The sequence below is a fragment of the Sinocyclocheilus anshuiensis genome, unplaced genomic scaffold, assembly GCF_001515605.1.
Source record: "Sinocyclocheilus anshuiensis isolate Anshui unplaced genomic scaffold, SAMN03320099.WGS_v1.1 scaffold676, whole genome shotgun sequence".
NCBI classification, from domain to species: Eukaryota; Metazoa; Chordata; class Actinopteri; order Cypriniformes; family Cyprinidae; genus Sinocyclocheilus; species Sinocyclocheilus anshuiensis.
In genome coordinates, this window is record NW_015558579.1 from 1,468,038 (window position 1) to 1,493,339 (window position 25,302).

Consider the following 25,302-nt stretch of genomic DNA (forward strand, 5'->3'; position numbering starts at 1 on the left):
TTTGTAATATACAAATATTTTTTTCACATCTTATACATCAACTCATTACCTGAGGTAGTGTTCTAGAGTTGGTGGATTGCTCGTGATCAGCAGCAGGTCTGTGGCTGTGGTGTAGTCAAATGCATGTTTCCTCCTCCTCCAGTCTTCCGCCCAAGAGTGTCTGTCATACACACTTATTGACCTCCAAACATGGCCGGCGTACGAGCCCTCGGTTCCCTCTCCAGACTCACAGCCAGAAGATATACCCTGTTTCCAGGTACTTCACACATCCACAATCTTTTCTTACATTTCTTTACATCCCTATCGTATTTCGCTTTGACACTTGCATAAATAAACCACTTTGAAGAGTCATCTCAGTCATACTCCGCTGTAACTTAGTAGCTTAGCTCAGCTGCTAATTAACTCAAGGTCTAGTGATGAATGTTTTGTGACTGTATAAGTTTCATGCTCGTGCAGTTTGCATTGCAATAATATTACGGTGTACGCAACGAAATGCTAGCGTTTATAAATGCCGTTTTTATTTTATTATCAGTAGAGTTAACGCACTGGTATACTGTTCCCATTCAGATTGCTAATACTGGCCATTATCTGTTAATGCATGACAAAACGAATCAATACAAATGTGTAAATATGCATATACATGTAATATAACGTGTTTAATATGGAGTCGTTCCCTCTGCCATTGAAAACTAGTGTAATCGGGTTTGTTTGGAAGAGACCAGCTAACGTTACTTGGTTTCTATAATACATCATATAAAAATTATTGTTAAATTATGACCAAGTCAGAATTGTTTACAGAGACACTTTGCATTCAATTCATAATGTTTTCATCATCATTGGGAAGTGTCTGACATCATTGTGGTTGTAGTGTAGGTTAAGGGGAAACGAGGTTAAAGTTCATCTGTGACTGTAAGGTACTACTGGAGTAATGTCCTCTACAGGACGGTCTACATTCTTCTGTGTAATTTATCATCACTGACTTTCAACTTATCCTGGCTTGACCCTCACTATTTAGAGGTCTTTTATATTTGGTATTATGACTTCTGTGACCCTTCCGTGATTTTACCTGCACATATTCATCACTATTAACTTTTTTTTTTCATCCAATAAAGGTGTCACCAGACGGACCATTAGAGTTGCTGCTTGTATGATGGGTAAAATCATTATATATTATATATAAAATTAAATTAAAGTGTGTGTGACATGCATACATACAGTGGGTACGGAAAGTATTCAGACCCCCTTAAATTTTTCACTCTTTGTTATATTGCAGCCATTTGCTAAAATCATTTAAGTTAATTTTGTCTGAATACTTTCCGTACCCACTGTACATACATATGGATAAAAGATGAGATGCCCCATTTTGGGGACCGCATCAAGTGATTTTATATACACAGAAAGCATATTAAATGCTTCTAAATGTGTCTACTTTAATGTTTCAAATAATGTTTGTGAAAATAAAATTTCGAAATATTATATATTTATTTATATTATATATTTATAATATAAAAAATCTGTATTAAAGTCTTATTGTTTTGATGCTTTTTCGTATTTGATCCAAATATAATATACACACACATAAATATGCACAACAAAAAATATGTATAAATGGTATAACAATTATATAAATACAAATGATAAATGTGTATATATATATATGTGTGTCTGTGTATGTATATGTATATTATGTATAACATTTATTTTGTGTTTTTTATATTCTCAGTTATTTCATGTATTGATTGGTTTTTCATTTTCATGTCTTTTCGTTTCCTCAGCTCGTACACATGTGAACTATGAGATCAAGGGAGATGTAGCTGTGGTCCGTATGAATGACCCCAGTGCACGGGTAATAATTATCTCCTCAAAACCACGCATTTATGCATTCAAATGATATTATAATCTGTCATAATGTGTTTTTGTGGTGTCTAGGTCAACACGCTGTCTGTTCAAATGCAAAGGGAGATGGCAGAAGTTATGGATGAGATTTGGGGAAACAATGCTGTCCAGAGCGTCGTTCTCATCTCATCCAAACCCGGCAGCTTCATTGCAGGGGCAGACCTTAAGTTAGTATCAGGATTCATAATATGTTTATTAGCTGATTGTTGTGATCATCATCAAATACAGTGCTGATATCTTGCCTGTTTTTTTTTTTTTTTAACTGTACTGTGTATTTAGCATGATTCAGGCCTGTAAGACTGCAGAGGAGGTCACTTTCCTTTCTCAAGAGGGCCAGAAGATGTTTGAGAAGATTGAGAAGTCTCCTAAGCCTATAGTCGCTGCCATTAATGGATCATGCCTTGGTGGAGGATTAGAGGTATTGGATTTGTGTGTATTTGTAGTCATTTTCTTCTTCCACATGGTGAGCAAATTTTGGACCTAATTTTTTAGAAATTTAGTATATATGGTTTTATCATTTGTTGATGATTATTAGTTATACAAACAATAAATTAAGATAACAGAGAAGCAAATAACCTAAATTCAGCACTAAAATTGAGTTAGCATTTAGTTCTACAGAAAAAATACAGTGTTGATATTGTGTATTTTGTCTTTGTAGTTTGCCATTGCCTGTCAGTACAGAATAGCCACTAAGAGTAAGAAGACGGTTCTGGGCTGCCCTGAGGTCATGCTCGGTCTTCTGCCTGGAGCTGGAGGAACACAGAGACTGCCCAAAATGGTCAGTAATATGCCAACATCACATTTAGTAATGATTCTCTTGATTGATTCTTCACAACTGAAGTCTGATTATTTTTGCACATTTGTTTTATACAGCTTGGTCTTCCCAGTGCCTTTGATATGGTGCTAACAGGAAGGAGCATCCGTCCAGATAAAGCCAAGAAAATGGGACTGGTTCACCAGCTGGTGGATACTCTCGGTAAAACAATTTCTGTATATGTGTATGTAAAACAGTAATATGTAATTACAGTAATAAACTATGCAATTGTGTATGTAAAACAGTAATATTGTGAAATATTATTACAATTTAAATGAACCTTTTCTGTTTGAATGTAGTTAATTTTTTTTTTCTTCAGTGTCACATGATCCTTCAGAAATCATTCTAATATTCTGATTTGTGACCCTGGACCACAAAACCAGTCATAAGGGTCAATTTTTCGTCTGAATAGAAACTAAACATCATCTGAATAAAAGCTGAATAAAGAAGCTTTCCATTGATGTATGGTTTGTTAGGATAGGACAATATTTGTCTGAGAACTCTTTGAAAATCTGGAATCTGAGGGTGCAAAAAAATCTAAATATTGAGAAAATCGCCTTTAAAGTTGTCCAAATGAAGTTCTTAGCAATGCATATTACTAATCAAAAATTAAGTTTTAATATATTTACAGTAGGAAATTAACAAAATATCTTCATGGAACATGATCTTTACTTAATATCCTAATGATTTTTGGCATAAAAGAAAAATTAATAATTTTGACCCATACAGTGTTTTTTTGGGCTATTGCTACAAATATACCCCAGCGACTTAAGACTGGTTTTGTGGTCCATGGTCACATTTTAGTGCTCAATAAACATTTCTTATTTTCAATGTTGAAAATGGTTATGTACTTAATATATTTTTATATATTAATATTGATATTATATATTAAAATATTTTTGGCAACCATAATATATATTTTTTTAATAAATAGAAAGATCAAAAGAACAGTATTTATTTGAAATATATGTTTTTGGATAAGCATTAAAGTCTTGCCTGTCACTTTTGATCTATTTATTACATCCTTGCTGAATGAAATTATTAATTGATAAAAACAACATTTAATAATTTATTAAAAAAAAACAGGGCCTGGATTGAAGAGTCCAGAGGAGAGGACCATTGAATACTTGGAGGAAGTAGCTGTGGAGGCTGCCAGAGGGCTTGCTAAGAAGCAAATCCCACTTACCAAAGAAAAGGGCTTGATGCAGAGTAAGTGTTTGCAATAGTCAAATTAGTTGTCAGTTATGTGTCTAAAATAATTTTAAAACAACATTTTAATTAGGTTTTTGCATAGTTAAGATTAAAACTGTTAATCTTTTGCAAGATTAAGACTATTGCCTTTATACACCATAATTCATATATCTAATTATTTCCTTGCAGAAATTCAAGACTACGTCATGAGTTACCCGTTTGTGAGACAGCAGATGTACAATACAGTTCAGAAGAAAGTCATGAAACAGACCAAGGGTCTGTACCCTGCCCCACTGAAAATAATTGAAGTATGATATTTGTTATTCTGTGCTCAATGGTGATATGTTATCATAAATCATGGTAGAAATAGAAATGTATGTTCTGCTTGTTTTCTTTTTCAGTGTGTGAAGGCTGGTCTAGAACAGGGTCCGACTGCGGGTTACCTGGCTGAGTCACAGGTGCTGTGAAAGTGTTCAATGAACAATATCCCATAAATGATTGCACTTGACTACACATCTCTTGCTTTTTTCCCCCCTCAAAACCTCACCCGCATTTCTGACCAGGTGTATTTTTCAGGAGGATTTTGAACTTTGCAACTGAAAGCATGCTGAATTATCTGTCGGTTTTCATTTAATGACAATATTGGGTTAATGCAGGCTGTGGTTAAAATGTAAGACAATGTATAGTATTAAAATGTAATATGCCTTCTTTATCGCCATTTCAGAATTTTGGCAAGTTAGCCATGACCCCTGAGTCTAAAGCACTTATTGGCCTTTACCACGGTCAGGTCACATGCAAGAAGAATCGATTCGGAACCCCTGAAAAGGAAGTAAAGTATGTATATTCTTACTCTATTATCATGTGTAAATTTATAAGGTAGATTGACAGTTGCTGCATGACTTAATTTAAAATGCAGCTACTTAAAGCTGCAGTTCGTAACTTTTTTTGGTTAAAAATGATCCGAAATCAGTTTTTGAGCAAGTACATAACCAGCCAGTGTTCAAAACGATCTCCTTACCTTAGCCCAGTTCACACCAGTAAGCTTATAATAATGTTTTCTAATTTGAGTGGTACTGGTAGGTTTTCGTGGGAAATTCGAGTATGCCGCTGCATCATTACGTCACTATAAACATAAAGAAGTAGTCCCGGCTAGTAGGCTATATCACATGTGAGGATGCTGCAGGTGGCGGATCGTTTACAGCCTTTTCTCACAGCAGCTGGAATAATTAAATGTATCATTTTGATCACGGATTTTAATCCAGAAAGGATTATGTGTTTATGAAACACATGTAAGTGACTGAATTAGATTATATTCGAGTTTTACATGTACATCTGATTACAGATAACCTACATGGGATCACATTTACAGCCTTTTCTCACAGCAGCTGGAATAATTAGATGTATCATTTTGATCACTGATTTTAATCCAGAAAGGATTATGTGTTTATGAAACACATGTAAGTGACTGAATTAGATTATATTCGAGTTTTACATGTACATCTGATTACAGATAACCTACATGGGATCACACAAGTTATGTATTTTAAAGAGAACAATTTGCTTTTTGGGTTAAAACAATTTCAGTATGAAATCGGAATGATATGACAATTAGAGATTAGACTGTACAGAAATTGTAACGCTAATACACACCACATACACATAGTCACGCAATACTGATGTTGTTAACATTAACAATTTGAGAACAAAGTATAACAATAATAATTTGCACAGTTTGATGTGATATGAGCTAACCGATCGTTAGATTTAATCAACATTGGTAGCACGATTTATTGTAATGCTTTGTAACTTTTGGTCAGAACAAAAGTGACAGACTTAGTTACTTGTTCAGATGACAATATCCAGTGAAAATTCTTATTTGGGTCATATACTGTATTCTAAGATGTAGGCTAGAATCTGTGATTCCGAAGAACAGGATCCACACCAGTGCGGTGACTGACAGCCACACATCAAAACATTAGATTCATCCGCGCTGGAGCGGTGCCGACGCACAACCCACATAAAGAAAATAATTCCGCAAATAATTGCAATTGCAGCTTTCAAACAGAGATGGCGACAAAGAGGCAAAACTTACGGATTGCGGCTTTAATGATTTATCTTTATTGCTTGTAAAATAGTAATGAATCTTTCTTGATTTTCTGTTTGTAGAACACTTGCTATCTTGGGAGCAGGGCTGATGGGTGCTGGCATTGCTCAAGTGTCTGTAGATAAAGGCATTCACACCATTCTTAAGGACACTACACTGGAGGGACTCAGTCGTGGAGAGCAGCAAGTCTATAAAGGGTGAGTATTAAAGGGATAGTTCACACAAAAATGAAAATTCTGTCATTAATTACTCACCCTCATGTTGTTCCAAACCCGTAAGAACTTTGTTCATCTTCAGAAAACAAATTAAGTTATTTTTTGATAAATTCCGAGAGCTTTCTGACCCTCCATAGACAGCAACGCAACTAAAACATTCAAGGCCCAGAAAGGTAGTAAAGACATTATTGTTAAAATAGTCCATGTGACAGCCGTAATTTTATGAAGCTATGAAAATACTTTTTGTGCGCAAAGAAAAAAAAAACTTTATTCATCAGTTTCTTATTTTCCGTGAGAGTATTAAGACGCATGCGTGTGCATTCCTCTGCTTGTAAACAAGCCGCAGCGCATCCAGGTTCTACGCCACAACGCTGGCTCCTGCGTCAGCAACACCACATGCATACCGTGGTGCTCTCATGAACATGCAGCGAAGACTGACACGGAAGAGAAGAAATTGTTGAATAAAGTTGTTAATTTTGTTTTCTTTGCGCGCAAAAAGTATTCTCGTAGCTTCGTAACATTGAGGTTGAACCACTGATGTCACATGGACTATTTTAACGATGTCCGTGCTACGTTTCTGGGACTTGAACGTGTCAGTTATCAGAAAGCTCTCAGATTTCATCAAAAGTATCTTAATTTGTGTTCCGAAGATGAATGAAGGTCTTACGGGCTTGGAACGGCATGAGGGTGAGTAATCAATGACAGAATTGAAATTTTTGGGTGAACTATCCCTTTAATATGATATGTCTCCATTGGTTTGACATTGAAAGAGCTATTTTTCCCTATTATGTGAAGCTAAAAGGATAGATAGATAGATAGATAGATAGATAGATAGACAGATAGAGATGTCCGTGCTACGTTTCTGGGACTTGAACGTGTCAGTTATCAGAAAGCTCTCAGATTTCATCAAAAGTATCTTAATTTGTGTTCCGAAGATGAATGAAGGTCTTACGGGCTTGGGACGACATGAGGGTGAGTAATTAATGACAGAATTTTCATTTTTGGGTGAACTATCCCTTGAAGTATACTGAACTAATGAATTTAAAAATGAACTAGATCAAACCTTTAAAGGAGAAGTTCAACCAGAAATATAAGTTGTCATGTTGTTCCAAACATGTATGTCTTCAGTTAATCTTTGAAACACAAATTATTCACACATTTTTCTTGAAATCTGTTAAAAAAAAATAAAAATATATATATAATAATAATATGGTTGATATGTGAATAAAAGCCTAAATTAAATCTGTTCATCATGTAAAGTGATTGTATCTTTTCACAAAACTTGGATTAGAATGCTCGATTCATATGGATGTTTTATGACACCTTTATGACCCGTTTTGGAAGTTTTGGTTTCCTGGACTTTCAGTGGAGGGACAAATCTCTTAAATTTCATTAACAATGTATTAATTTCTATTTTGAAGGTTAATCAAAGACTTATGGGTTGAATTTTCATTTTTGTGTAAACTATTCCTTTAAGCTAAGTTAAAGCTGCTTTGATGGTGGGAGAAGAGCATTTTTTTTTAAATTTTATTTATTTTTTATTCTGTTTTTATATTTTATTAGATTTGTTTAATTGTATATTCATTTTATTTTATTTTCAGGCTAAATGACAAGACTAAGAAGAAGAGTATAACATCATTCGAAAGGGACAGTTTTCTCTCCAACCTAACTGGACAGCTTGACTACAATGGCTTTAATAAAGCTGACATGATCATTGAAGCTGTTTTTGAGGACCTGAGCATCAAACACAAAGTCCTAAAAGAAGTTGAAGCAGTAAGTTAATATCTAACAAGACTGAGATTTCAAATTCTCCTAAATACTAAAGCTTTGATGATACCATATGTTCCTCATTCCAGGTGATTCCTCCACACTGTATATTTGCTACCAACACATCTGCTTTACCAATCAAAGATATTGCAGCTGTCAGCAAGCGACCTGAAAAGGTAAGAAACTTGAGTTCTTGACCACCATGTGAAGTTTAGAGACGATCTGGAACATGTTACTGTTTTGTTTCAGGTAATTGGAATGCACTACTTTTCTCCAGTCGACAAGATGCAGCTACTGGAGATCATCACCACTGATAAAACCTCTAAGGACACAACAGCCTCAGCGGTGGCGGTCGGCCTGAAGCAAGGCAAAGTCATTATCGTCGTTGGGGTGAGACAGAGATTTTCAAAATGTACATTTTATGGGTCTATAATCCATTAAAATGTTTTTGAATAACAAATTGCAATGTCTGTCTTCAGGACGGACCAGGTTTCTACACCACCAGATGTTTAGCTCCCATGTTGGCTGAGGCAGTGCGTGTATTGCAGGTTTGTGTATTTCCTTCTGAATTATTCATTTATTCCCATCTGCTGTAAAAGTGTTCTATATAAAAACCAGGCTATGATGACACTCTTAATAGTATCATGCCTAGTAATATGCAGATCTTTGTATTTTCTACATACAGGAAGGTGTCGACCCCAAGAAGCTGGATTCCCTGACCACAGGCTTTGGCTTTCCTGTTGGTGCTGCAACCCTGGCTGATGAAGTGGGCATTGATGTGGCAGCTCATGTGGCTGAAGACCTCGGCAAGGCCTTCGGCTCCAGATTTGGAGGGGGAAATGTCGAGTTTTTGAAGAGCATGGTGGACAAAGGATTTAAAGGTACATTCTTTAGCTTAAGGACAAAGTATACTTCAGTTTTGATGTGAACGTGTTTGCATACAGCTCAACCTTCAAAATAGAGTGTGCGAACGCATGGATCAATCTCCAAAGATCAATTTTCAAAAGCACAAGCATAAAATAACATTTGAAAAATTGAAGTTGTAATTACTGGAAAATAATGATATGAAATCATAATAAAATAATAACAATATTTGTGAAAGTAATCAAATTAAATACTTGAATATAAATTAGAAAATGTAAAAAAATATTTGTTCAATACAGTTAATTTATCATAAGTTTTCATATGTATTTGTTTTATTTTGGTAGTGTTAATTTGTCTATTTTGTCAGCAGTTAAATACTCATTTAAAGGGATTGTTCGCCCAAAAATTTCAGATCAAAGCGTAAACCGCGTATTCGCGTACGGTGCTCCTGACACAGAACAGCATATGTTGTTTACGTATGTGATACTCTCCAAAATGGTGCTACAGGGTGACGCGGAGGAGACGAATTGTTGAATAAAGTCGTTACTTTTGTCTTCTTTGCGCACAAAAAGTATTCTCGTGGCTTCGTAAAGTTACGGTCGAACCACTGATGTCACACGTAATTAATGACAGAGTTTTCATTTTTGAGTGAACTATCCCTTTAAGGCTTAATCTTTAGCGGCCTTTAGTGACCTTAACATGTTCGGTATAATTTGTCATAAATATTTCTTCTCAATTCGCAATTAGGCCGTAAATCAGGTAAGGGCTGCTACATCTACCAGCCTGGACTTAAACACAGGGATGTGAACACAGAAGCTCTGGAGATTTTGCAATCATACAAGCTGACGCCAAACGCTGCTATGTAAGTTGTTCAGACTCTTTAGTTTCAATTCCTAAAGTAACATTTTATCAGGACAGATGCAGTCTTATTGTTCTGTACTAGGGTAATTCATCATTTTTCATCCAAGAAGGAAAAAAAAGCATCCCTGCTGCTTTCTGTCTCTCCACCCAGATCTTCAGACTCAGATATTCAGTACAGGTTGGTGTCCCGTTTTGTGAATGAGGCTGTTCTGTGTTTGCAAGAGAGAATCCTTGCCAATCCAGTGGAGGGTGACATTGGGGCCGTGTTCGGTCTCGGCTTTCCACCCTGCCTTGGAGGTGAGAGTCCAAAGTCTAGATTTACTTTGATTTAAGCAAAATAAATTTTAAAGGATAATGTGCATTCATTCCCATCATTATGATAATTATCTAATTGCAGGACCCTTCAGGTTTGTGGACAGCTTTGGTGCAGACAAACTTGTGGAGAAGATGAGAAAGTTTGAGGAGGTCTTTGGGAACCAGTTTACGCCTTGTCAGCTGCTGCTCGATCACGCCAAGGATCCGAGCAAGACATTTCACAAGTGACTTTAGCCGTCATGTGCCATTACTACTTCTTTGAAGTTTCAGAGATTTACGTGAAAAACAAGCAATCGCGATTGTGCACTTAAAGCGAGAATACAGAATGTGAAGTGCCTTTTTGTTCCTTAAAACGGACATAATACATTACAATATGAAACATCACTTTTCCCGTAAGATGCCATGTGCATGACTAATATTCAGGTAGGCTTTGGCCAAGTGATAGCCTTTTACTGAATTAAATGAATTCGTTTTTGAGTTGTTTTTGTATATTAATGAACTCTGAAGGTGAAATTGTTTTCTAATGATTGTGTACAAACTGTACAGGCAGAGACATCAGGCCTACTGCTCTTCCTCATGTTTTCTAGGATATAGTCCAAAAGCACTTAAAAATTAAAATTAAAAAGTTAAAAGTTTTAATTTCAGTGAGCTTTGATGCTCATAAAAAATTAATGTCTGTGAATTAAATGAAATGCTCAAGTCTTCTGTGATTATGGTGTTTTTATTAATTCCATGTGGTTTTTACAGATGGGACAATTTAGGTCATGTTAACTTCTCTTCCTGATGTTATAAGCATGATGTAGACATGCAGAGCTGTTATGATACATTTCAAACAGGGTGATAATCTGTTAACTACCTACTGAACTGAAAATGTCTATGAAACATACATTACATTTTATAATGACAAACTTGATTCAATTATTAAAAACAGGATGCATATTCAAATTTAAATGAACGATAGCTGTACAGCATATTTATAGTAACTTGAATACTACAGCAGAAAACAGTATGAGAACATGTAATTTAGATCATTAATGTAGTATAATACGTCCTTGTCTTTTCTACAGACCTGCTGAAGTGCAATCAATAAACTAAATGGAGTGGAAAGGTCAATGTTATTGATTTGGGCTTTTTCTTATGAGAAAACGGGATCTCCAACAGCTCGGTGGCTCAGTAACATAAATAAATACATTAAATATACACCTGATCCGGTGTAATTTGCTAATTAAATGAATAAATCAACGATGGAGTTTATTTTGTGACAAACACCAGCTGACTACATTATTCCACTTATTCCAGTAATGTTACGTTCAACACCGAAGCTTCTAAGCTTGTATAAAAAAAACAACATTTCACATTGAAGCACTGCATCGGAGCTTGATTCGCTTTGAAAAAAGCACGTGATCTATCACGCCCGAAGCTTCGCTCGCCTGAACACCACGTGACTGCCTCAGAATCTGGTTCAAACAAAGCGAACCTCAGCGCCGTTTCCTTTACATTATATTACATTATAATGTGTTGGCATTGTTTTTTTTATTATTATTATTAATCGTAATTTATATATTGAGCTAAAAAATGAACTTTGGCCATGAAATATCAGTCTAAGGAAGGCAAGCGTTCAAATAAACAGATCATAGATTTAATTTATGAATTTATGTTTTATTTATTTTACTTATTTTAGTGCCAGTACACCGACACAAATTAATGACTTTGACAATAAACATTATTTATATAAAATATAATAAAACAAAAAAATCAGTGGTAGAACCAGATGTGAAACCGCTGGCTGTAATGGAACCATAGACTGTATAAAAAGAATGGAACATAACACTTTGGAAGGTGCTATTTATTTTTATGACCACTAGATGGCCACAGCATAAACCGTTTTACCGGAGCGCAGTTTACATCGGTCCAGAGAGACTGGCCCTCCGTATCCCGGCGGGCAGCTGGACAGTGTGTTCTGGTTTGTGCAGGTGAGCAGAGCTTTAACGCTGCGGTGTGTGAGAGGTCATAAAAACCTGTCACCCTGTCATTAGTCTGTCAATGGGCTGATCATGTGATTGATTGGGGGATGGCTTTTATTTTGTGTTCTGCCATAATAATTTATTCGTCGCGCTGTAAAGACGGCTGTTGTGTGAAATATTTAAAGGGGTCATATGATGCTTTTTTAAAGATCATTATTTTGTGTATTTGGTGTAAAAGGCTGGAATATTCTAACCTCTAACGTGACATTGTATAGTTTAGCTGTATTGTGTATATAACCATGAATACTCAATAAATTGGTTATGGTCACGACGAGACATTAAATGAATGTAATATGGTGTATGTGTGTTACAAAAATTGAAAGGACATTTTTTTTTCACATGTCACATACTTCCAGTGATATTGTAATCAAGCATATAGTATACTGACTGTACTGGTTTCATTGATAAATATTAATATTTATATGTAATTCTTAATGCAAAATACTGGGTAGACCTACAAGAGGTCTTTCATCTAATGGAATTTTTTTTTAATAGGGTCCAAAAATATATTATATTATATTATTATACATTCAGTATTTCTATTTGTGATAGAATAACACAATCTGAGTAACAAAATTTAAAGAATGCTGGGACACAACTTTGGCAAAAAGGTATCTTATACTATGTCATTTATTTTAGAGTTAAATGTGTATATATAATATATTATGTTAGAGTAACTGTATTATTCCGCTGTTAGTTAATGATCGCTGAAAATTTAATTTTAATTTTATATTTTATATTTTATATTTCACACATAAATCTCCTAGTCCTTTTGCAAAATTGCACTGTCCTATAAAAAAAAGCAGGTGTGAGGGGTAGGGGTGTGCGATATATATCGTCTGCGATAATATCGTAATTGTTGTTTTAACGATGTGCGATTTGACATTATTGAGTATTTTGCAAAAACCATTCAAAACATCCCTACAGAGTTGCACGCATACATTACGTGAAGTCTAGACTAGTGCGTGTGCGCATTTAGTGTGTTTTCTTTCACTGCATGATTCAGTCTATTAAAATGCATTTAGAATGATCACAAATTCAAGACATGGCAGAAAATTTATATATTTATACCACTTCATATAGTTATTCAATTTCACACGAAGAGTGCCGTTTTTCTCCAAAAATTACCATGATTACAAATGTGACATTGAATTCAATAAACAATAAGTTAATTAAGAGACTGGTTTTGCTCTATTTCGCCAACAAAAATAATTACGAATACAGCCACAGCGCTGTTTTGTGTCTCTGAGCAACATGACAGTGTTTCGTTCTTGAATTAATCAACCGTTTAAATTATTCGGTTCAATCGCAGTCACTCACTTATTAACAGTGATTTGCTGCCACCTGCTGGCGGTTTTAATTTCAAATTTCGGCTTTTTCTTTCTTTTCTTTTTTTTTTTTTGTGATTTTTTTTCATGTTTTAAATCATTTCAAATATCAGTATTCAGCGTTTTATGTTTAATATATCCAAAGGTGAAGAGCTTGAAAAAAGTCCGCACATACATGTTTAATATATCAAAACATTATTTATGCATTTGTAATTGCAGGTTAAATGCATTCATGTCTTGCATTAAACTAAATACATGTGTGTAAATACATCTAAATGCCACTTCAGATGCAGCTTCTGTGTTGATTTAATTTGCTTGGTAACAGCCCAAATGTCTTATTATTCTAATTCCCTGATTAAATGTAAGAATTTGAATATCGAGATATAATTTTTTGTCAATATCGCACACCCCTAGTGAGGGGTTGAATCTTTAAAAAAGTAAAATTATTTTTGAGGCAAAAATAATGACTCAGCAGTGCCACAAACTGATCACCTCCATGCCACGCCGAATTGAGGCAGTAATTAAAGCAAAAGGAGCCCCTACCAAGTATTGAGTACATGTACAGTAAATGAACATACTTTCCAGAAGGCCAACAATTCACTAAACATGTTTTTTTTATTGGTCTTATGAAGTATTCTAATTTGTTGAGATAGTGAATTGGTGGGTTTTTGTTAAATGTGAGCCAAAATCATCACAATTAAAAGAACCAAAGACTTAAACTACTTCAGTCTGTGTGCATTGAATTTATTTAATACACGAGTTTCACAATTTGCGTTGAATTACTGAAATAAATGAACTTTTCCATGACATTCTAATTTATTAAGCTGCACCTGTATACAGTGTGCATAAAGCCCTAGTGTTATAGTTTGGATGATAAAACATGAAACCTTCAGCTGAGTACGGACTCGCACATAAGACATGCCTCCTCTAATATGCCAGTGACACTTGTTCTATAAATAGGCGAGTTTTATGTGTGAGATTTCCAACACTCTCTGTTAACTACAAACATGCCTGCGTGAAACCTCATTATTAGCTGATTTCTAAACATGCTGATTCCTCTGTGCAGGTTTCCGACATCCATATCAGTCGTTTCCACGATCCCAGGCGCATTCCAGACTTCGAAAAGTTCTGTAGTGGCACTATTGATGTGATAAAACCTGATCTTGTGCTGGCCACAGGTGAGCTGCCATACATTACTTACTGTATACATAGTCAAATTAGATTTTATACATGCATGCAACATAAACCCACATTTTGACTTTATTTAACAGGGGACTTAACAGATGCGAAGACTGAGAGTAAAATGGGCTCTCTTCAACATGAAGTGGAGTGGCAGGCCTACCACAACGTCCTTAAAAGATCACGAGTGCTGGAACGAACTAAATGGATTGACATTCGAGGAAACCATGGTGATTATTATTTTATTATTATTATTTTAAATTATGATTTTCAAGGCCTGGAGTTTTGAAAATATCGAGATCATTGTCAAACAGGTTTACCCAAACACTCCAACCCAAATTTGTGGTAAAACATAACTATAAAAGAGGTGATTATGAATTTGTATGATGTGAAGCATATGAAAGTTTATGATTTTTAGAAAATCCACCTTAAACATAAACCGGGGCAGAAGCAGATTGTACAAAAATGTACAAACGAGTTAGTATGAATTCATACGAATTAGCCACCAATTCGCCAAAACGTAAAATAGTTGCACAATGAAATAAAATTGTGTTGATCACTTGTCTGCCATAGGTCAGTGAAACAGATAGTCCCGCCCCAAAATCACACCATTGGTTGAGCCAATATTGCTGTGTCAGGCTCAAATGAAGTGTTTACACACGTTATGAATGGAGCTCACTTATAGTTGCATATTAAAGTGGGATAGGAAAAAAATATTTTAACATGACAAAAATTGTACACTTCATCGTTGTTTTCTAATGTCAGTTGCATCCAGAAATCATTATGAAAGCGTCTGAAGGTTTGGGTGGGAGAGCTAAATAAAGACCAGAAATAAGCTTCCTCTTTGCACATCACTGTTGGTCAGGGACAAATAATTGTTTGTCTTTGTCCCAGTGTCTGTTGACAATAAAACAATTAAAGGACATTGAGTGAAGACAGCTGGACACTCTTATGTCACACTAATGACTTGAAATGACTTGATGAAGTATTATTATATATATTCTGTTATAGTATTTATACATATTTTGAATTCGCTGTTTTAATTTTATTGTTAAAGTTTTAATAATTTTTGTATGTGCTTGTCATTTTTTTTTTTTTTCTATTTCTATTTAGCTTTAAATTATTTTACATTTTTAGTAATTTTAGTACTTCAACTTATTTAAGTTCAGTTCAGGCAACCATTATAAATTGATATAATTATTTCCATTTACACATTCCAAACCTATATGGTTTTTTTGTCTGTCAAACACAAAAGGAGATATTTAGATAATTGTTCATGCTGCTCTTTTCCAAACAATTGGTTGCTGATTCAGACTGTAAACCTTGAAAAATGTGCCATAAAAGTACACATGCACTACATTCCAAGTCTTCAGAGACCACTTGATAGCTTTGCGTGAGAAACAGACTGAAATTCAAGTCATTATACTGTAAGAATTATATTTCGCCATAGCTCTACTGGCATATATCCCTTTAAACCTCTTTTTACAACCAGCTGTGTGTGACACGTTATGTTTCCAATGACAAATCCACGCTAAAACAAAATGCATTGCAGCGCAACAGAATCGCAGCCAATCAAAATGACATTTGATGATTAATATACAGTTAAACGGAGAAGGATTTGGACCAATGAGATTTATTATGAACAGATGAAATATACATAAATCTCTCTGTGCAGCAGCTGTGTTTCATCTGATATTATTATATTAATATTTAGCTATGAAGACTGCATCGGCTTTGGTGGTGGCTAATGAACATCTCTAATGAACTCGCATAGCTCGCATATAAATTTTCCTCTATTCCCATTTCCCCACAGGTCCTGTAACTGGTGTTACATTACGAAAGCTGCCAGACCTGTAACAGGAGCTCCATTATCAGTTATTTTGTTCCTGCTCTTCTTCCATTTCCAGGAAATCTTGACTTATATTTTCTTCTTGTCTCCTCAGATGCCTTTAATATTATTTCACTGGAGAGCGTGAACAATTATTACAGGTCTGTACACATATTACAAATGCAGAACACAATGGCTATAAAGTTACAAGAAGGTTCCGATATTAAAGTCGACATTTAAAAAAATCCTTTTTAATGCACATCTAATGGTCTCTTTGGGAAGAAATTTTGTCTTTATCTCCATTCCTGAATACTTAGGAAATACTCTGCCAATCAGAAAGTTGGATCCTTCCACTACATACACAGAACTCCTTTTGGGAACTACTCTTTCATTTGTGCTGATGCCACTCTGACCCCTGGACCCAAACGGGCCTATAACTTCTTTGGAATTATCAATCAGGTAGGAGAGATTATTTTAGCTTTGCTTATGTAAATGTGATGACAACTTTTCTCTTTGGCTGAAATGTGATGTTCCCCATAGACTCAGATGGACATGTTGGCAACCTTTAGTGAGGAGAGTCTGAACAGTAACAAGTCCATCTGGTTTGGACATTATACCACATCTACTGTCATCTCCCCCTTCCCTGGAATCCGAGAGCTCATGAGGTTTGGAAAAATCTTGCTGTGACAGTGAACTTGCAGACTTGCTGAAATTTTTCCCCACTGACCGCCAATAACGGCCCACTTAGACACGAAGAGAGCATGTGACCAGCATATAAAGTGACCAGCAACTGTTCTGTTAGAGGTTGGTTTATCTGAAATTAGATTACATTACAATAAAGGACCAGCATGAAAAAAAAAATTTAATAACAGTGCCAAATTTCTAGATATGACTATACTGAAAACATTAGAAAACAACTTAAAATATATTTAGAGTTTGTAAGGTTTAGTCCATATAAAAATTATAATACAATAATATAAAGGATGTATTAAAAATGTATTTAAATAAGACTACTTTTCAAAAGATTTTTAACTGTTATACTAATATATTTAAAAAATTTTCTGTGATGTAAAAGCTGAATTTTCAGCATAATTTCTCCAGTCTTCAGTGTCACATGATCCTTCAGAAATCATTGTAATATACTGATTTGACACTCAAAAACATTTAAAACATTTCTTATTAAAAGCTGCTTCATATTTTTTTGTGTGGAAACTGATATATTCTTTGATACTTTCCAAAGAACAGCATTTTTTTTGAGGTAGCAATCTTTTGAAACAATGTAAAAGGCTTTACAGTCACTGTTGATCAATTTAATGCATCCTTCATGAATGTATTAATTTCTTCTTCAAAAAAAAAAAAAAAATTGAATGCTGGTGTAAATCAATATAATTAAATATTTTTAATTACAGCATCAAGTCTCTACAAAAGATTGTAATGAAAACACAATATAAATAAATAATATGTATGTATATATTTGCTACTGACTTTTTTATTAATTTATACATTTTTTATTAATTTTTATTTGTATTTTTTCAAATATTTAATTTTATGAACCTGTTAAACTTTCCAGTGTTTATTTAAACCATGTAGCCAGTAGTTTCTCTGTGATAAAAAAAAAACAAAAAAACTCTCACCTCACCTCTATGTTGCAAATTAGGAAAAGGACTTCAGAATCAGAATCATTTAGTGACCTGTGGATGGCCTGTAACTGCGCCATCTGAGGCTGCGACTCCATTTGGGCCACTTTTCAAATGTCATTCTAAATCCGATGTCTATTTGGCCATCTGATCTACATCTAAACCCTAGAACATGATTGTCTAGCATGAATTCTGGTCTGAAATACTGTAATAATGTCATATTCAGTGCTGTTAAACACTTGTAGGGAATAATGCTAAAGAGCTAACAAGCGGCATTAGATTGCGTCTTATAATATTCATCACATTCTGCTGAATCTCACATTTTATCCATTATTTTTTACAGTACAGCCGTGGCGTATTTGTGTGGGCACCTACATACACTAGGAGGCTTCATGCCGGTACTGCACAGTCGACATCAAGGAGGCACGCTGGAGTTAGATATTTTTAATTACAGCATCAAGTCTCTACAAAAGATTGTAATGAAAACACAAGAAAAACTAAAATAGACTTTGTGATATATAGACCATATATACAGTAGACTTTTGTTTCTGTCCGTACAAAAGTAATAATAAAAATTATTTCACATATGTAACAAAAAATGTGTGTGTATATATATAAGGAGGCACGCTGGAGTTAGAGCTGGGAGACTGGATGGACAACCGCAGGTAAGTTCACAAAGAACGAGGCCCACGCTCAAGGGAATGCTGCATGATGTAAATATAGCTGACTATGTTAGCAAATACAAGAACAACAGCTGATATATGAGGAAGACATAGCGTTGTGCCTTAGCTCTTATAAAAATGCAGTGACACAAATTTCTCCCTTGGTTCAGGTACAGGATATTGGCTTTCGACCATGACCTGCTTAGTTTCACTGACGTGACGTTTGAGGACTGGCCAGCTGTGCTGATCACCAATCCCAAAGACGCCCAGTACCTGCACCCAGGAGTGGAGCCTCTGGGTCGTATTGGCAGTTCCACGCACATCAGGTGTCTCTGTGTGTGTCCTCTTGAAACTTCACGCGCTCAGACGTTGACTTATGAAACATTATCATCTCTCATCCAAACCTCACGTTTATGTTTATTCTCTGCGTGCTTGTCTTGTTCGGTCCTACGAAGAATGTCATAGTTTGAGGTTGCACTAATTGCTCAATGTGCCATGTGTCGCTTCTATAGGCTCCTGGCTTTCTCTGAATCTCCAATCACAGCTGTGCATGTGAATGTGGATGGAGTTTCACTGGGAAAAGCGTTTAACTCAGGGGGTCCTTTATACGTGCTGCAATGGGACCCAACGCTATACACTACTGGACTGCACACTATCAGAGTTAAAGTGGAGGTAGGTAACGATTTGAACTAACCCAGATTTCTAGTATTAAACTCGTCACTAATCACTCGTTCCTCAAATCATGTGGCTTATTTAGAAGAGGTGTGCTGTTGCTTCTCTAAACAGTTGGTCAAACAAATTCTGCCTGGTCCTGTAGACTTTATAAGAGTAATATCTGGAGACTAGAATATTATAGAGATGGACTTCAGCAATCAACCAGAAAACACAGAACAACAACATGCCATGTCAACCACTCAGAAAACCTTAGCAACCGCAAAGTAAAACTCTCCAGAACAGCCTAGGAACCACAAAGCAACGTGGTTAAACCACTCAGAAACTTAGCAACTGCATAGCAATTGTTTATTTAAATATATAGAAATGGTTGTATTGTTTCTTTAAGAAAATGGCACAGTGTGAGCTTTTCTCACTTGTTCTCTGTCTCCCTGTCCCAGGACTCTGCAGGTCGCTCAAAAGTGCGAGAGCAGCAATTCACACTGGAGGAAGGCCTCACTCCCAGCTTCGGCTTCATGCAGTCCTTCATCCTCCTTACAGACCACTACATACTGGTACAAAAATGATCATCGTGTGGTGGTGAAAAATTGATCTCGCAATAAATATTGAAATGGCTGTTTACTTCACTCTTCAGTTAGTGATAGGGGATAAAAAGGGGGAAAAAGGGATAAAATTTAAATTCTGTCATGAATTACTCACCCTCATGTTGTTCCAAAAACCTTAAGACCTTTGTTCATCTTCGGAACACAAATTAAGGTATTTTTGTGAGTAATTAATGACTGAATTTTAATTTTTGGGTGAACTATCCCTTTAAATTATCATAGCTTTAAACATGCCATAATTAATATATTATAGTGGATTTTTATAAGATTGAAATCTGTGTCTGGGATAAGAATACAACCGTAAAATCTCTACATAAAACACATTTACCACAAAAGTACATAAAAAGTTTATAGTTAATAGTTTACTGTTAATGAATATTATATGCATGTGCAGTGACTGTGTGTGTGTGTTCCCACAGGCTCGGATTGCCTTTGTGGGCATAGTATTACTAAACCTTGCTGGGCTTGTGCTCTTCAGATTTATGCCTGTATCTTCTACAAGAGGTATTTCTGTTGTCCTGTCATTATAACTGAATATAAATGGTCTTCATGCACATAATTGACACTTAACACTATATACTCTTATAATCCATCAGGATTGTCTTCTCAAGCGTGGACATCTCTGCATATTGTTAGTAAAAGCAACACGTTCTTCTATTCTCTGCTGCTGTTCAACCTGTGTACAGCATTAGGTAAGTCACCGCCTGACACCACTTGAACAGTTTCACAAATTGATGGAACATAATGACTTAAACTACCACTGCAGAAGGCCTGTAATCTTTTTATTTTTATATACAGAGAGTATTTTTTTTTCCATCTGAGTATTCAGAAGAGAGAAAGAGTGATAATGACACAATTATTATATTATAGATAATTGCCTCTTAGTTTTATGAATGCCCATAACCAACCCTTGAACTTAAGGCTGCATAGGTAATCTAATAAAATTATAAACTAAAAATAAAATAGTGAAAGTGCCAATTACAGTATTCAATACAGGTCAACTTCTGTTGCAGCAAAATATGCATATTTACAGCTTTTTTTTTTTTTTTTAGCTTTGTAACTAATAACAGACATGAGAGCGATGGTTAATCAGGAATGTTAAATTAGTCTATATACCAATCGATATCCTCAACCAGTCTAAATGAGCAAGTTTTAATCCTCATGTTCGGTCCGGGTCATTTTTGAGCAAAAAGAAAATTAAAAACTTTAAAAAATTAAAACAATTTTTTTATATGCCTTTGATGAGCCTAAGACTATTATGAAAACATCTAGATAAACAAATACCAATTTTCATGTACAAAATCCATAGAAGAGTCTGAAGTAGGGCTGTAACTAATGATTATTTTGGTAATTGAGTAATCTGTCAATTATTTTGACGTTTAATCGAGTAATCGGATAATTTTTTTTTATAGTAATAAAAATAGACCTAAGCTAACAATAGCTTTTAAAATTTCTTAAAATACATAATAGCAATGAGGCAATAATATTTAGTTCAAATAAAGTATCAAAACCAAGTAATCATATGGTTTTATTGAACAAAACTGTTAAAATACGTAATGTATTATAAACAAAAGAGCTAACGTACATTACGCATTTTAAAAAATGACTACAGAGGGCACCAACGGCCTGACGATTGTTTTTACACTTTACTGCGTGATCTAAACCTTGTTTAATGTTGACTAAGCAATATTTAATTCAAGTGTCCACTTAATCTTTAATATTTGACCATTTCTTTACTGCAGAAATGCTTTATTTTGCAATCTTGATTGACGGTTAGCATATTGAGAAAGATAGTGATGTATTCTCCTGTGTTTGCATAGGTTTATAAATGACTTACCTTACAAATCTGAGGAAATGGCACACATTGCGTTCCCAGAGGAACGTTATAATAAACCCAAACTCACAACAATATGCAGAGATGGAGTTTGAGACGCTCCACACATGTAAATGGTAACAGTTTGTGGGGAGCAGCATTTACTGCGATCGGAGCCGCTCCGAGACGCACGGACGTGACCTACAGTACACGTGTGTAAATAATTAAAGCACATATTAAACCGGCATCACATATATTTATTTAATTAAATCGCAGTGCTTGTTAATTCACAATAACATTATGCTTTATGATTTTTAAATGGGTTTAATATATCATGGAGTCTTGGAAAATGGTCTAATAATGCGTTTTATGGATTCACCTTCAGGCAATGTGCCACTTCTGGTATTTTGCCAGGTAGTTGACACGGGCAAAATGCAGTCAAGGAATTATTTTATATTGAGTACTTGAATTGAATCGAGGAATCGTGACAGCCCAGGCCTAGTCTGAAGTTACATTCAACTCTATATGGGTCATTCACAATAGATCGTTCACCCAAATGAAAATTTAGCTGAAAATGTACTCATCCTCATGTTGTCACATTCTAAACTTATATTTATCATAACTAATTGTTCTGTGGAACACAAAAATAGATAAAAAAAAAAGACTTTTATTGGGCCCCATTGACTTTCATTATATGGACAAAAAAACACAAAGGTGATTTTCTTCAAAATATCTACGCGTTCCACAGAATAAAGAATGTCATACAGGTTTGGAATGACATGAGGGTGAGTAAATGATGACACTGACAGAAACAGAATTTAAGGTGTCACTTTTGTTGTGACACTCACAAGGTTACAATCCGAAAGGAATAATCATGATTACAGTATCAAGGGAAATTGCAATTCCTTGCAATTACTGTGAAGTAAGAACAGTGCATTTTATCTTCTGGTTTTTCAGGTCCATGGTTCATTGGGGAAGTCATTGATGGACACAATGGAGCCTGCTTTGCTTTTGGCGTGTTTGTGGATGGCCATTTCCTTGAAGGCAGTCTTACCTATGTCGTGGGAGTCATACAGGTAATTCAAGATCTAGGTGCAGATCATACTTATCGTAACGGCCGAGTCGTAACATGCCGTCTGTCATCCACAGGTGCTATTCTTCAATATGCCTCTCACTTATTACCTCTGCTGGAGTCTTCACCACAGGTGTCGCGGCACCAGCTTCCGCTCGCATTTCTGTCGGCCGGGCAGCTGCTGGAGGACTCTGGCGATGCACATAGGCATGCTGGTCCTCATGATCTGGCAGGCCTATTCTTGCTACTTTCTGCTGGAGACCTACGGGCTGCTGGCATTCTTCCTCTCTCCCGTACGTAGCTGGGGCCTTCTCATGGGTCTGCTGTTGGTGTACAGGGCATGGTGGGGAACACCTCCTAACTTCTCCGGTGGCAGCAAGACCAACCGGCCATCGTGACGGTGACAGTTGAAGAGAGGCCTTCACCTGCATCGTTGTTTTGTGCCAAGCTCTTCCCTCCATTCACCGCTGTCTTCACGGTCACCGGATTGCCAATCATTGCCATTACACATTAGGATAGAGAAAATATAGTCTTTAGTTAATATGGAGCGATGATGGCATCACATGTGGATGATGGAGCCATTTCAAACCTGGTTCTGATCCTCCTTTGACACTAAGACACGTTGGTAGTTTTTTATAGCCAGTTCCCGCCATTGTGAACCCAAGCAGTGTTGAAGTCCAGATGTGTGTGGTTATGCATACCTATTACTTTGATAAACTGCGCATTATGTACAGTACTCGTCCAATTATATTTGATTTTATTTGTGAGAAGCAATCAATAAAGGAATAAGATTGCCTGATATTCTTAATGTTTCTGCATGAAATCGCCACCGATCAGTCAATATGGATACTCATATTGTTTTAATGCATATAAACTACACTGTAAAGGGGATTATATAATTTTTACACCTGTAGACAAGGTATAATACGTGAAGGATAATTTAAGGGATGAAGCCATTATTGGCTATAAATTATTTTATCCACCAATGAAAGTAGTTCCAAAAGAAGCCAAAGCATCAAGCTTTGCATGTCACCAAGCAACACACAGATTTAAACTGTGTATGGAACGCTGCTCAGCCAATCAGATTAGACCAGGGGTGTCCAATCCTGCTCTTGGAGGGCCAATATCCGTTTTGCTCTAGGGCTGTCACTAACGATTATTTTGGTAATCAAGTAAACGGTCGATTATTCTGACGATTAATCGAGTAATCGGATTATTGTAATAAAATTTTTAGACCTAAGCGAACAATAGCCTTTAAAATTACTTAAAATATATATATACACTAGTCTACATTTGAAGTGGATCAAAACCTTTCATCAAAGTTGTCCTAAAACCTAAAAGCAAAATGCGTTCTTGTCTTAGGACAGCTTTGAACTTTTTTTGATCCACTTCAAATGTTGACTACTGTATAATAGCAATGAGGCAATAATAATTAGTTCAAATAAAATATCAAAAGCAAGTAATCATATGGTTTTCTTGAACAAAACTGTTAAAATGCATAATGTATTATAAAGGAGCTAACGTACATTACGCATTATAACAAATGCCTGCAGAAGGCGCCACTCACATATTGACCAAACATTTAATTCAAAGGACCACTTAATCTTATTTTTGGCCATTTCTTTACAGACAGAAATGCTCCAACAATTTCTTGAATATGTGGACATAAAATCTCAGAGCAAGGGTTTAAACTTTTATTTTGAAATTGCGATTGACAGCATATTGAGAAAGATGTATTCGCCAGTGTTTGCGTAAGTTTATAAATGATTTACCTTACAAATCTGACGAAATGGTGCACATTGCATTCCCAGATGAACGTTATAATAAACCCAAACTCACACGCATGTAAATGATAACAGTTCGTGTGGAGCAGCATTTACTGCGAACTGAACCGCTCTGACATGCACTTATGTAACCTACACACATGCAAACAAAGCGGATATATTTAATTGAGTCGTAGCGTTTGAGAATACACAATAGCATTATGCTTTATTATGATTTTTAAATGGGTTTTATATATCATGCAGCTTTGGTAAACGGTCTAATAATGCATCTCGTCGATTCTCGTCCGTGGAATGCGCCACTTTGCCGGTTACTCGACAAGGGCAAAATGCAATAGAGGGTTTTTAAAAATCGAGTACTCGAATTGAATCAAGGAATCGTGACAGCCCTATTTCGCTCCAACACACTTGCCTGGAAGTTTCTAGTGAGTTTGAAGACCCTGATTACTTTGGTTCAGGTGTGTTAAATTAGAGTTGGACCTAAACTCTGCAGGACACAGGCACTCTGGGAATTGAATTTGTCACCCCTGGATTAGACAATCAGGACTCTATAATGACTAGATGACTGTACATTATCCCACTAATTACACTGCTACTTAACAACATAAATATTGAATTTGAGCTCTTTTTATTTTATAGCAAACTGCATTATGATAAAAGGGACAATAAATTGCCTT

The 25,302-nt window shown here is 35.6% G+C and overlaps 2 protein-coding genes across 2 annotated transcripts; both read left to right on the plus strand.

The window, feature by feature from the left end:
- Positions 1 to 149: 149 nt before the first annotated feature.
- Positions 150 to 10,729, plus strand: hadhab (hydroxyacyl-CoA dehydrogenase trifunctional multienzyme complex subunit alpha b). The gene is made up of 20 exons (XM_016475481.1): positions 150 to 256; positions 1,113 to 1,154; positions 1,776 to 1,846; positions 1,930 to 2,063; positions 2,176 to 2,314; positions 2,555 to 2,674; positions 2,770 to 2,872; positions 3,797 to 3,919; positions 4,091 to 4,209; positions 4,303 to 4,359; positions 4,626 to 4,735; positions 6,068 to 6,202; positions 7,822 to 7,993; positions 8,077 to 8,163; positions 8,237 to 8,377; positions 8,467 to 8,535; positions 8,673 to 8,868; positions 9,599 to 9,713; positions 9,864 to 10,009; positions 10,110 to 10,729. Exons 1-20 carry the CDS (start codon positions 190 to 192, stop codon positions 10,253 to 10,255), a joined length of 2,292 nt encoding a protein of 763 aa, XP_016330967.1. The 5' UTR covers positions 150 to 189; the 3' UTR covers positions 10,256 to 10,729.
- Positions 10,267 to 23,989, plus strand: LOC107679747 (transmembrane protein 62-like). The gene is made up of 16 exons (XM_016475385.1): positions 10,267 to 10,305; positions 11,923 to 12,000; positions 14,446 to 14,557; positions 14,651 to 14,788; positions 16,502 to 16,547; positions 16,704 to 16,845; positions 16,927 to 17,051; positions 18,367 to 18,446; positions 18,646 to 18,688; positions 18,856 to 19,011; positions 19,198 to 19,357; positions 19,798 to 19,911; positions 20,379 to 20,463; positions 20,556 to 20,651; positions 22,730 to 22,848; positions 22,922 to 23,989. Exons 1-16 carry the CDS (start codon positions 10,267 to 10,269, stop codon positions 23,240 to 23,242), a joined length of 1,854 nt encoding a protein of 617 aa, XP_016330871.1. The 3' UTR covers positions 23,243 to 23,989.
- Positions 23,990 to 25,302: the final 1,313 nt, after the last annotated feature.

Bases quoted from the DNA above. Each gene is read 5' to 3' on its own strand.
- hadhab (XM_016475481.1), top strand. From the start codon at position 190: ATGGCCGGCGTACGAGCCCTCGGTTCCCTCTCCAGACTCACAGCCAGA. The intron at 2,873-3,796 runs GTAAAACAATTT...AAAAAAAAACAG, and splicing joins CCAGCTGGTGGATACTCTCG to GGCCTGGATTGAAGAGTCCA. The intron at 6,203-7,821 runs GTGAGTATTAAA...TTTTATTTTCAG, and splicing joins GAGCAGCAAGTCTATAAAGG to GCTAAATGACAAGACTAAGA.
- LOC107679747 (XM_016475385.1), top strand. From the start codon at position 10,267: ATGTGCCATTACTACTTCTTTGAAGTTTCAGAGATTTAC. The intron at 19,012-19,197 runs GTGTCTCTGTGT...TCGCTTCTATAG, and splicing joins GGCAGTTCCACGCACATCAG to GCTCCTGGCTTTCTCTGAAT. The intron at 20,464-20,555 runs GTATTTCTGTTG...ATAATCCATCAG, and splicing joins GCCTGTATCTTCTACAAGAG to GATTGTCTTCTCAAGCGTGG.